The sequence below is a fragment of the Somniosus microcephalus genome, chromosome 7 (genome assembly GCF_052327205.1).
Source record: "Somniosus microcephalus isolate GS21.2 chromosome 7, FLI_Smic_1.0, whole genome shotgun sequence".
NCBI classification, from domain to species: Eukaryota; Metazoa; Chordata; class Chondrichthyes; order Squaliformes; family Somniosidae; genus Somniosus; species Somniosus microcephalus.
The window spans coordinates 64,850,312-64,864,228 of record NC_140993.1 but is presented as its reverse complement, the minus strand read 5'-3'; the positions used below and the strand labels follow the sequence as shown (position 1 = coordinate 64,864,228).

Sequence of the window (13,917 nt, the reverse complement as noted above, 5' to 3'; positions counted from 1 at the left end):
GATGGCCTCTAGTTATGCTCTTCCCCCACAAGTGGAAACATTCTCTCTGTATCCACTCTATCAAAACCTTTCATAATTTTAAAGACATCCATTAGGTCACCCCTCAGCCTTCTCTTTTCAAGAGAAAAGAGACCCAGCTTGTTCATCCTTTCAAGTTATTCATGGGATAATCTGGCTGACCCATCAGAAGGCTTGGCTGAAAATCGGCATCCTCGTAGGGCTGACAGTAAGCCACACTGGGGATAGAACAATAGACGTGTACAGCACAGGAGGAGGCCATTCCACCCATTATGTCTGTGACTGCTTTTGCTACAGCAATCCAAAATGAATCCTGCCAACCTGCTCTCATCCCATAGCTTTGTATCTTCCTCTACTACAAATAATTATCCACTCTTCCCTTAAAAGATGCAATGGTCTCTGCCTCAACTACTTCACGTGAGCAGAGAGATTCGGGAGTCCAGCTGCATAAATCATTAAAGCCAGTGGACAAGAACATAAAGTTTAATGGAATATTGGCCTTTATCTCAAGGGGACTGGAATACAAAGGGGAGGAAATTGTGCTTCAGTTATACAAGGCCTCGATCAGACCCCACCTGGAGTACGGTGTTCCGTTTTGGGCACCACACTGTTGTGTATGTAATATGTATGTTACTTTAAACCTATGGCCAGGGCAGCACTACTTTGTAGGGCGTAGTGATACCGTAGTACCACTCCTGGCCATAGGGGTATAAATAGTACTGTGGGTACTGATCTCCCCTCAGTTCCTGCCTGTTGGTATGAAGTAAAGACCTAAGTTGAATCTTCCAAGCTGTCTCCTCATTATTGTATTAAGTATAGTCACCTACTTTACACACACCTCCGGGAGCATGCCTGAGGTACTGAATGGCTTACTCCTTCCTGTTCCTTGTGTTACTATGTGGAAAAGCACTCCATATATTTAACAACTTTACATCAAGAAACGTCTCCTAACTCCCCCGCTCACTTTGTTAGTGACACTTTGGGATCAACTCCCCTGCAATGGTGAAATATTGCAGGGAGACTGTGCAAAGGAAGAAAATAAATGAGCAAAGGTCTTGCCCTCGACAATATTTTCTTTTTTTCTTTTCAAAACAGGGAAAAGGTGTGCTTCTATGTGACAAGCAGACAGATGGCAGTTTCCTCGTACATCACTTCCTTTCTTTTTACCTCAAAGGTGAGTGGTGTTGCTTTCTTTGAGGGCAGCATTGAGCTGCTCGTTTAACCTGCAGTACTAACTTGTTTCAGGCCATGCAGTTTTTGATGCCACAAGCCTGTGTTGTGTTGTGTTGCGATGGATAGATGTTTGACAAACTGGGCTGTGGAGCGGTATCAGAGGTTAAGTGGGAAAAGAGGTCTATAACTTTTAGGGGCCAGTCTGACCAGAATATTCATCAGGGCTTTAAATAATTTGTTAACCCTTCACTTTGACTCCTTGTCAAGGAACCATCTGGAGTTCACCACACAGTTTATGCCCAGGAGTGAATAATGCCCACATTTGGCTTGCTAAACTCTCTTGGATCAACCAATTTGGATTATATTAGTATTTACGCTACCAACCTCCCATTAGGATCCACACACGCTGCTGAGTAAATTAACCCTTTCTTCCCAATTATCAACGGTCAAACAGTCATGAACTAACAATTTATTAACCTTCAGGATCATAGTTCGTAGCACTTAAGCTTAAATTTTGAGTATACAACTAATTAGTAGATTTTAAAAAATTTGTTTCTGGCATGTCGGTGTTGCTGGCAAGGCCAGCATTTATTGCCCACCCCTTGAGAAGGTGGTGGTGAGCTGCCTTCTTGAACCGCTGCAGTCCATGTGGTGAAGGTACTCCCACAGTGCTGTTAGGGAGTTCCAGGATTTTGACCCAGCGACGATGAAGGATCGGCAATATACTTCTAAGTCAGGATGGTGTGTGACTTGGAGGGGAACTTGGAGGTGGTGGTGTTCCCATGCGCCTGCTGCCCTTGTCCTTCTAGGTGGTAGAGGTCGTGGGTTTGATGGCGTTTCCGAAGAAGCCTTGGCGAGTTGCTGCAGTGCATCTTGTAGATGGTACACACTGCAGCCACGGTTTACCGGTGGTGGAGGGAGTGAATGTTTAAGGTGGTGGATGGGGTGCCAATCAAGCGGACTGCTTTGTCCTGGATGGTGTCGAGCTTCTTCGAGTGTTGTTCGAGCTGCACTCATCCAAGTAAGTGGAGACTATTCTATCACACTCCTTACTTGTACCTTGTAGATGGTGGAAAGGCTTTGGGGAGTCAGGAGGTGAGTCACTTGCCGCAGAATACCTAGCCTCTGACCTGCTTTTGTTGCCGCAGTATTTATGTGGCTAGTCCAGTTAAGTTTCTGGTTAATGGTGACCCCCAGAATGTTGATAGTGGGGGATTCAGCAATGGTAATGCCATAGAATGTTAAGGGGTGATGGTTAGACTCTCGCTTGTTTGGAGATAGTCATTGCCTGGCACTTCTGTGGTGCGAATGTTACCTGCCATTTATCAACCCAAGCCTGAATGTCGTCCAGGTCTTGTTGCATGCGGTCATGGACTGCTTCATTATCTGAGGAATTGTGAATGGCTCTGAACACTGCAGTCATCAGCGTACATCCCCACTTCTGGCCTTATGATGGAGGGAAGGTCATTGATGAAGCAGCTCAAGATCGTTGGGCCTAGGACACTACCCTGAGGAACTCCTGCAGTGATGTCCTGGGGCTGTGATGATTGACCTTCAACCACTACAACCATCTTCCTTTGTGCTAGGTATGACTCCAGCCAGTGGCGTTTTCCCCCTGATTCCCATTGACTTCAATTTTAGTAGGGCTCCTTCATGCCACACTCGGTCAAATGTTGCCTTGATGTCAAGGGCAGTCACTCTCACCTCAACTCATTGGGTTAGTAATGAAATAAGTAAGAGGTTACAAAGGCAGTTCAGTTATGTCACAGGAATTCAGCTGTTAACTGCTGATAAACTTACAGTTGAGATATAATTTTATTAGGCTCCTTCGATAGTTGACAAGTTAACAGCATTAGATAGCCAGTGTAATGAATAGATTACTCTATATGCATTGGAACATGAGTAGGCCATTTAGCTCCTTGAGTCTGTTCTGCCATTCATTGAGATCATGGCTGATCTGCAATCTAACTCCATATACTCACCTTCGCCCAATATCTGTTAATACCTTTGTATAACAAAAATCTATCAATCTCAGATTCAAAATTAACAATTGATCTAGCATCAATTGCCGTTTGTAGAAGAGAGTTCCAAACTTCTAACTCCCTTTGTGTGTAGAAGTGTTTTCTAATTTCACTCCTGAAAGGTCTGGCTCTAATTTTTAGACTATGCCCCCTAGTCCTAGAATCCCCAATCAGTGGAAATAGTTTCTCTCTCTCTACCTTATTTGTTCCCCTTAATATCTTGAACTTTGATCAAATCACCCCTTAACCGTCTAAATTCTCGGCAATGCAACCCTAGTTTGTATAATCTCTCCTTGTATTTTAACCCTTGGAGTCTGGATATATTTCTGGTAAAGCTATGCTACACTCCCTTCAAGGCTAATATATCCTTCCTAAAGTGTGGTGCCCAGAACTGCTCACAGTACTCCAGGTGTGGTCTAACCAGGGCTTTGTATAGCTGAAGCATGACTTCTACCTCCTTGCATTCTAGTCCTCTAGATGTAAAGGCCAGCATTCCATTAGCCTTTTTGATTATTTTCTGTACCTGTTCATGACCTGAGTGTGGGCCCAGAACGGAGAGAAACAAAGCTGGAAGTGCAAGTTAGAAAAGTAGTCAGCAAAACTTGTAGAGAGCAGAAACAAAGGCCAACAGTAAAGAGGGTCAAAGTGCTGAAAAATATTAGAAAAAAAAGTTGAATGATTGTAAAAGCTTCTATAGGTATGTGAAAAGGAAAAGACTGGTGAAGGTAAATGTAGGTCCTTTACAGTCAGAGACGGGAGAATTTATAATGGGGAATGAGGAAATGGCCGAGAAATTAAATAAATACTTTGTTTCTGTCTTCATGGAGGAAGACACAAAAAACCTCCCAGAAATACGAGAAAACCAAGGGTGTGGCGAGAATGAGGAACTTAAAGAAATTATTATTTAGTAAAAAAAAACAGTGCTAGCAAAATTATTGGGACCAAAAGTCGATAAATCCCAAGGACCGGATGACCAACATCTTAGGGTTTTGAAAGAAGTGGCCATTGGGATAGTGAACGCATTGGTTGTCATCTTCCAAAAATCTGTAGATTCTGGAACGGTTCCTGCAGATTGGAGGATAGCAAATGTAACCCCGCTATTTAAGAAAGGAGGAAGAGAGAAAATGGGGAACTACAGACCTGTTAGCCTCACATCAGTAGTTGGGAAAATGCTGGAACCTATTATAAAGGATGCAATAACTGGGCACTTAAACTAATAGTAAGATTGGGCAGAGTCAACATGGATTTATGAAAGGGAAATCCTGTTTGACAAACCTATTGGAGTTCTTTGAGGATGTAACTAGTGGAGTAGTCAAAGGGGATACGGTAGATGTGGTGTATCTGGATTTTCAGAAGGCCTTCGATAAGGTCCCACAAAAGCGGTTGGCGAACAAAATTTGGGCACATGGAATTGGGGGTAATATACTAGCATGGATTGAGAATTGGTTAACACACAGAAAACAAAGAGTAGGGATTAACGGGTCTTTTTCAGGATGGCAGGCTGTGACTAGTGGGGTACCGCAAGGATCGGTGCATGGACCCCAACTATTCGCAATCTATATCAATGATTTGGATGAGGGGACTGAATGTAACATTTCCAAATTTGCTGATGATACAAAGCTAGGTGGCAGTGTCAGTTGTGAAGAGGATGTGAAGAGGCTTCAAGGGGATCTCGACAGGCACAGTGAGGGGGCGAGAACATGGCAGATGGAATATAATGTGGATAAATGTGAAGTTATCCACTTTGGTAGAAAAACGGAAAGGCAGAGTATTTCCTAAATGGTGAAAGATTGGGGAATGCAGATGCTCAAAGGGACCTGGGTGTCCTTGTACATGAGTCACTGAAAGTGAATGTGCAGGTGCAGCAAGCCATTAGGAAGGCAAATGGTATCCTGCCTTTAGAGCAGGCTTGAGGGGCCGAATGGCCTACTCCTGCTCCTATCTTCTATGTATTACAAGAGGATTTGAGTACAGGAGTAAAGAAGTCTTACTCCAATTATATAGGGCCTTGGTGAGACCACACCTGGAGTACTGTGTACAATTTTGGTCTCTTTACCTAAGGAAGGATATATTTGCCATAGAGGGAGTGCAACGAAGGTTCACGAGATTGATTCCTGGGATGGTGGGACTGTCGTATGAGAAGAGATTGAGTAAACTAGGCCTGTATTCTCTTGAATTCAGAAGAATGAAAGGGGATCTCATTGAAGCATACAAAATTATTACTTGATAGGGTGGATGCTGGGAGAATGTTTCCCTTGGCTGGGGAGTCTAGAACCAGGGGCCACAGCCTCAGGATAAAGGGTAGGCCATTCAGGACTGAGATGAGAATACATTTCTTCACACAGACGGTGGTGAATCTTTGGAATTCTCTACCCCAGAGGGCTGTGGCGGCTCAGTCATTGGGTATATTCAAAACAGAAGTCGATAGATTTCTGACTAGTAAGGGCATCAAGGGATATGGCGATAGGGCTGGTGAATGGAGTTGAGGCAGAAGATCAGCCATGATCTCATTGAATGGCGGAGCAGACTCGAAGGGCCGAATGGCCTACTCCTGCTCCTATTTCTTAGGTTCTTATTTTAATGATCTATGTACCTGGACGCCCAAGTCTCTTTGGATCTCCACTGTTTTTAGCTTTTCATCATTTAAAAAGTTCCATGTTCTTTCATTTTAGGTCCAAAGTGGATGACCTCACATTTATCTACATTGAAATCCATTTGCCACAGTTTTGCCCATTCACTTAATCGATCAATATCCTTTTGTAATTTTATGCTTTCATCCACAAGGCCTACACTGCCGCCTATCAAATCAAATCAACTTTTATTGTCATTGTTAGTGCACAAGTGCAGTACAACGAAATGTAGGCTTGCGGCTCCCGAGAGTGTACAATTTGGATTAGGACACTTAAACATTTCAACATACATTTGTACATATATATTAGCATAAATATGACCATAATAAAGTGCATCGGCAGATGTGCAGGCTTTAGTGTTTATTTGTGGAGTTCAGTAGGATGACAGCCCTGGGAAAGAAGCTGTTCCTAAATCTGGTCGTACGGGTGCGAATGCATCTGTAGCGTCTTCCAGATGGTAGGAGGGCGAACAGACTGTGGCTGGGGTGGGTAGGGTCTTTGATGATGGACTGTGCCCTCCGTAGGCAGCGTTTCTGATATATATGTTCTATGGTCGGTAGCCGGGTGCCGGTAATGCGTTGGACAGTTTTGACTACCCGCTGCAGGGCTTTCCGGTCATGGGAGCTGCAGCTGCCGTACCATACCGTGATACAGTTTGTCAGGATGCTCTCTATAGTGCAGCGGTAGAAGTTAGAGAGGATCAGGGGTGACAGATTACATCCCTTCAGCCTCCTCAAGAAATCTAGGCGCTGCTGGGCCTTCTTCACCAGAGAGGAGGTGCTGAGGGACCAGGAGAGGTCTTCCGTGATGTGGACTCCGAGGAACTTAAAGCTGGCCACCCTTTCCACCTCCGCCCCATTGATGTGGATGGGGGTGTGACTTCCGCCTATTTTATGTCATTGGCAACTTCGAATATGTGGCTTTCTATCCCATCATCTAAGTCGATAATAATTACAGTGAATAGTTGAGGCCCCTGCGCGACACCACCAGTCACATCCTGCCATTTAGAGTATCTGCCCATTATCCCTACTCTCTGTCTCCTGCTGCTCAGCCAATTTCCTAACCAGGTGAATAATTTGCCTTCAGTTCCATGGGTTTTAACTTTAGTTAACAGTCTCTTATTAGGGACTTTATCAAATGCCTTCTGGAAGTCCATATAAATAACATCCACTGTCATTCCCCTGTCCGTTACTTCAGTCACCTCTTCAAAAAATTCAATCAGGTTCATCAGGCATGACCTACCCTTTACAAATCCATGCTGACTGAAAATCTTCGAGGTGTTCAGTCACCCTATCCTTAATTATAGACTCTAGTAATTTCCCGACAACAGATGTTGGGCTAACTGGTCTACAATTCCCTGGTTTCCCTCTCTCGCCATTCTTAAATAGCGGAATGACATGTGCAGTTTTCCAATCTAAAGGAACGGTTCCTGAATCAAGAGAACTTTGGAAGATTATAGTTAAGGCATCTGCATTGTGCTCACCTACTTCCTTGAAACTCTGGGATGGAAACCATCTTGCCCTGGGGATTTGTCACTCTTTAGTGCCATTATTTTCTTCATTACTATTATTTTGCTTATGTTAATTATGTTGAGTCCCTTACCCTGATTCAGTATTAGTTTCCTTGTGATGTCCAGCATGCTATCCTCTTCCTCTACTGTAAATGTTGACGCAAAGTCATTATTCAACATGTCCGCCATTTCTTTATCATTGACAATATCACCGATCTCAGTTTTCAAGGGGTCAACGTTGCTCCTGACCACCCTCTTTTTCCTAATATTGTAATTTTTTTTTTGATTTTGATATCCCTTTTTGTAGCTCTTACTATGTTTTTTCACCCTTTGCTGTTCTTTGTATCTTTCCCACTTGCCAGGATCTGTGCCAGTTTTTGCATTTTTGTATGCCCGTCCCTTTAGTTTTATGTTGCCCCTCACCTCTTTAGTCGTCCATGGCTGGTTTTTTTTGGCAAGTAGAGCTCTTGCCGCTCAGGTATAAACTGGTTCTGTATCACATTAAGTTATTTTTTGAACACCTCCCACTGATGATCTGTCATTTTACCCATTAACACCTCTGCCCAGTTTACTGTAGACAGTCTCTGTCTCATCCCATTGAAGTCGGCCTTACTTAAATCTAGAATCTTAGTACCCGCCTGTAGCTGTTTCACCTTTCTCCCTTTCAAACACTACGTTGAACTCGATCATGTTATGTAAGATCGCTATTAGATAAATTTTCATGCGCCGTTAAGCTGTTAACTAAATCAGGCTCATTACGAAATCTAATATGGCTTGCCCCCTTGTTGGTTCTAGGACATACTGTTTCAGAAAACTATCCCGGACACACTCAAGAAATTCACTACCTTTCTGACGTGATAATCTACTTATCCCAATCTATATGAAATAATAGGGACAGTTGCAGCATAGATACGAAATTAGCTAAGTGACAGGAAACAGAGAGTAGTGGTGAATGGTTGTTTTTCAGACTGGAAGAAGGTAATACAGTGGTGTTCCCCAGGGGTCGGTACCAGAACCACTGCTTTATATATATAGATTAATAATGACTTGGACTTGGGTGTACAGGGCATGATTTCAAAATTTGCAGATGGCACAAAAGTTGGAAGTATAGTGAACAGTGAGGAGGATAGTGATAGACTTCAAGAAGACATAGACAGGCTGGTGGAGTGGGTGGCAACATGGCAGATGACATTTAATGCAGAAAAGTGCAAAGTGATACATTTTGGTAGGAAGAATGAGGAGAGGCAATATGAACTAAAGGGTACAAACCTACAGGGGGTGCATGAACAGAGAGACCTGGGAGTATATCGTTGAAGGTAGCAGGGCAGGTTGAGAAAGTGGTTAAAAAAGCATAAGGGATCCTGGGCTTCATAAATAGAGGCATTGAGTACAAAAACAAGGAAGTTATGATGAACCTTTATAAAACACTGGTTCGGCCACAACTGGACTATTGTGTCCAATTCTGGACACCGCACTTTAGGAAGGATGTGAAGGCCTTAGAGCGGGTGCAGAAAAGATTCATGAGAATGGTTCCAGGGATGAGGGATTTCAGTTACGTGGATAGACTGGAGAAACTGGGGTTGTTCTCCTTAGATTAGAGACGGATGAGAGGAGATTTGATAGAAGTGTTCAAAATCATGACGGGTCTAGACAAAGTAGATGGAGCGAAACTGTTCCCATTGGCGGAAGGGCTGAGATTTAAGGTGATTGGCAAAAAAACCAAAGGCGACATGAGGAGAAACCTTTTTACTCAGTGAGTAAGTACGTGAAGGAAAAAATTTGCAGGGCTACGGGGAAAGGGCGGGGGAGTGGGATTAGCTGAAGTGCTCTTGCAGAGAGCCGGCACGGGCCGAATGACCTCCTGTCCTGTAACCATTCTATGATTCCACTCGGCTCCTGACCTCATTACAGCCTTTGTCCAAACATGGACAAAGGAGCTGAATTCCAGAGGTGAGGTGAGAGTGACTGCCCTTGACATCAAGGCAGCATTTGAATGAGTGTGGCGTCAAGGAGCCCTACTAAAACTGAAGTCATTGGGAATGGGGGGAAAACTCTCCACTGGCTGGATTCATACCTAGCACAAAGGAAGATGGTTGTGGTGGTTGAAGGGCAATCATCACAGCCCCAGGACATCGCTGCAGGAGTTCCTCAGGGCAGTGTCCTAGGCTCAACCATCTTCAGCTGCTTCATCAATGACCTTCCCTCCAACATAAGGTCAGAAATGGGGATGTTCGCTGATGACTGCACAGTGTTCAGCGCCATTCACAGCTCCGCAGATAATGAGGCAGTCCATTCCTGCATGCAACAAGACCTGGACGACGTTCAGGCTTGGGCTGATAAGTGGCAGGTAACATTCTTGCCACACAAGTGCCAGGCAATGACTATCTCCAACAAGCAAGAGTCTAACCACTGCCCCTTGACATTCAATGGCGTCACCATCGCTGAATCCCCCACCATCAACATCTTGGGGGTCACCATTGACCAGAAACTTAACTGGACCAGCCACATAAATACTGTGGCAACAAGAGCAGGTCAGAGGTTAGGTATTCTGCGGCGAGTGTCTCACCTCCTGACTCCCCAAAGCCTTTTAACCATCTACAAGGAGTGTGATGGAATACTCTCCCCTTGCCTGGATGAGTGCAGTTCCAACAACACTCAAGAAGCTCGACACCATCCAGGACAAAACAGCCCGCTTGATTGGCACCCCATCCACCACCTTATACATTCACTCCCTCCACCACTGATGTACCATGGCTGCAGTATGTACCGTCTACAAGATGCACTGCAGCAACTCGCCAAGGCTTCTTCGGCAGCACCTCCCAAATCCGTGACCTCTTCCACCTAGAAGGACAAGGGCAGCAGGCGCAAGGGAACACCACCACCTCCAATTTCCCCTCCAAGTCACACACCATCCTGACTTAGAAGTATATTGCCGGTCCATTATCATCGCTGGGTCAAAATCCTGGAACTCCCTGCCTAACAGCACTGTGGGAGCACCTTCACCACACGACTGCAGCGGTTCAAGAAGGCGGGTCACCACCACCTTCTCGAGGGCAACTAGGAATGGGAAATAAATGCTGGCGTTGCCAGCGACGCCCACATCCCATAAACGAATAAAAAAAATGATTGAGACGTCAGACTGATGAATCTCTGTCTGTAAAGGTGTTGTCCATTCCTCCTGAATCCTCTGCACCTGGATAAATTCACCTTCTGTGCTGGAAGCTATATATGGATTAGCTGGCTTAGATGTCGCTTCCCTTCATCTCAGGAAAACTTGTACGCCTAGTGACACTCTTGTATCTGGCAAGTACAGCTGTACAATCTTAACTTCTGTAACCTTTCTCGCTGTTGGAGAATCATTTTCTGATTTTACAGACACCCGTCTACATATCATAGATGTTTACGGCACAGAAGGAGGCCATTCGGAAAAGAACTTCTACATCTACTACAAATACTACATGGTAGTTAGCTGTGGCTCATTGATAGCACTTTCACCTCAGAGTTAGAAGATTGTGGTTCAAGCTCCACTCCAGAGACTTGAGCACAAATTCTAAGATGACACTCCAGTGCAGTGCTGAGGGAGTGCTGCACTATTCGAGGTACCCTCTTTCGGGTGAGATGTTAAACCGAGGCCCCGTCTAACCTCTTGGCTGGACGTAAAAGATTCCATGGCACTACTTCGAAGAAGAGCAGAGGAGTTATCCACGGTATCCTGGCCAACATTTATCCCTCAACCAACATCACTAGAACAGATTATCTGGTCATTATCGCATTGCTGTTTGTGGGAGGTTGAAGTTTTTAAAAATTTTTGCGTGGCAAGTTGCTGAAAGTGCAAACTGATAGTGTCTCAGTAAGGGAAACAAGGCATCTGGAACCTGAGTGAACAGGGCAATCAACTGTGTATCTCCTTAACCAATCAGATTGAAGGATTGTGAAATGAACAGCGATAAGGAAGTGGAAATTAGAGTGGGTAAATTCAATGTCAAATCCGGTACAGAAAGAGAAATAAAGGGAGGGAAAGAAAGTTTGGCTAGAGAGAGGGAAAAAGGACAAAGAAAATTGAGAAATTTTAATTTAACTTTTTACATTTAAAAAAATCTCCAACAATAATTAAAACATGAAGGAATGAGACTGCACACTTGTAATATTTAACATTCAGTGCCAGAGATGTTGCCTGGTAGTAAGTAACACTTATCATGCTGTTAAAAGGGTGCTTAGACTGAAATGGACAAGACTTAACATTCTATATAAGAATTAGGAGTAGGAGTAGGCCATTACGGCCCTTTGAGCCTGCTCCGCCTTTCTATAAGATCATGGCTGATCTTCGACCTCAACTCCACTTTCCTGCCTGATCTCCATATCCCTTGGTTCCCAATGAGTCCAAAAATCTATCTATCTCAGCCTTGAATATACTCAGCGACTCAGCATCCACAGCCCTTTTGGGTAGAGAATTCCAAAGAGTCACAACCCTGAGTGAAGAAATTCCTCCTCATCTCGGTCTTAAATGGCTGACCCCTTATCCTAAGCTCCCTAGTTCTAGACTCTCCAGCCAGGGGAAACAACCTCTCAGCATCTATCCTGTCACTCCTCCTCAGAATTTTGTATGTTTCAATGAGATCACCTCTCATCTTCTAAACTCCAGAGAGTTATAGGCCCAATCTATTCAATCTCCTCATAAGACAACCCTCACATTCCAGGGATCAACCTAGTGAACCTTTGTTGCACTGCCTGTAAGGCATGTATGTCCTTTCTCAGATAAGGAGACCAAAACTGTGTACAGTACTCCAGGTGTGGTCTCGCCAAAGGCCTGTACAATTGTAGTAAGACTTCCTCACTCATACTCTAACCCCTTGCAATAAAGGCCAACATGCCATTTGCCTAAAATAACAACAGAAAATGCTAGAAATACTCAGCAGGCCAGGCAGCATCCATGGAGAGAGAAACAGAGTTAACGTTTCAGGTCTGGGACCCTACATCAGAATTTGCCATTTGCCTTCCTAGTTGCTTGCTGTAACTGCATGCTAACTTTCTGTGTTTCCTGTATGAGGACACCTAAATCTCTCTGAACACCAACATTTAATAGTTTCTCACCATTTAAAAAATATTGGTTTTTGATTTTTCGTACCAAAGTGAACAACCTCACATTTCCCCACATTATACTCCATCTGCCATCTTATTGCCCACTCACCTAACCTGTCTATGTCCCTTTGCAGGTTCTTTGTGTCCTCCTCACAGCTTACTTTCCCAACTAGCTTTGTATTGTCAACAAACCTGGATACATTGCATTCGGTCCCTTCATCTAAGCCATTAATATAGATTGTAACTAGCTGAGGCCCAAGCACTGATCCTTGTGACACCCGATCAGTTACAGCCTGCTAACCAGAAAATGACCCGTTTATTCCTACTCTGTTTTCTGTCCATTAACCAATCCTCTATCCATGCTAATATATTATCCCCAACCCCATGAGCCCTTATCTTGCGTAGCAACCTTTTATGTGGCACCTTATCGAATGCCTTTTGGAAATCCAAATACAGTACAGCCATTGGTTCCCCTTTATCGACCCTGCTTGTTACATCCTCAAAAAACTCGAATACATTTTTTAAACACAATTTCCCTTTCATAAAACCACGTCGACTCCCTAATCATAATGGCCCAGAAATTCGGGTCCCAACGCGTGAGTACGCACTGGGTACTCACGCGTGGACCCGATGGAAGTGTCGGTTTCTTGCATGCACTATGCATGCGCGGGAAACCGGCACTTCCGATCCTCTGAACGAAGGGGTTCAGAGGTCTAACGCATGCGCGCGGGAGTCTGCGCGTGCGCTTTGAACTTACGTTTTTTTTACAGGTTTTTCCGTGAGGGTAAGTCTTTAGATTTTAGAAATGTAAAAACCAGGCGTAAGGACTGCATTTTAAAAGGTAAGTGGTCAATTAATTAAAATTAAAACATTTTTTCCACAAGTTTATTATTTTTAAATACTTTAAAGCAAGGTAAGTTTATTTTTAGCCCTGTTTTTTTATAAAATTACTTTTTTCAAAAATTTAAATTATTTTTAAAATAGTTGTTTAATGTAATTTATAGTTTATTTAAAAAGTGTGATTTAAAAAAAAAAAAAAAAATTATTTGAAGGTTAACTACTGTTTTGGGCCCTCAGCATTCATACGTTTTGACAGGTCTTTCTGTCAATCTTATGAATGTGCTTTTCCCTCCTCCGATTGGCTGCCCATGGCTTACGTGATCCCAGGGGACGCATGGCACTAACTACGCCCCTGGGACACGCCAGCACAGTGCGCCGGCCTCTGGGCCAGGCCCTGGAGAGGAATTCTACGCAGGCCCAGAGCTCAACTGCCGGCGCGCTAGGTAAGTGTAGGTCAGGGGCTTACACCCGCGGGAAGCCCCCGACCCGAATTTCTGGGCCATTATGAATTTCTAAGTGCCCTGTTACCACTTCCTTAATAATAGTTTCCAGCATTTTCTCAATGACTGATGTCAGGCTAACTGGCCTGTTGTTCCCTGTTTTCTCTCTCCCTCCCTTCTTGAATAGCTAGTTACATTTGCTACCT

The 13,917-nt window shown here is 44.0% G+C and overlaps 1 protein-coding gene across 1 annotated transcript in view; it reads left to right on the top strand.

The window, feature by feature from the left end:
- elp6 (elongator acetyltransferase complex subunit 6) overlaps positions 1 to 13,917 on the top strand; it is a 54,776-nt gene that overhangs the window by 15,181 nt on the left and 25,678 nt on the right. Inside the window, exon 2 of the mRNA XM_085992518.1 lies at positions 1,114 to 1,192. Within this exon, the coding sequence (XP_085848644.1) occupies positions 1,114 to 1,192 (79 nt within the window). The remainder of the gene's footprint in view (positions 1 to 1,113; positions 1,193 to 13,917) is intronic.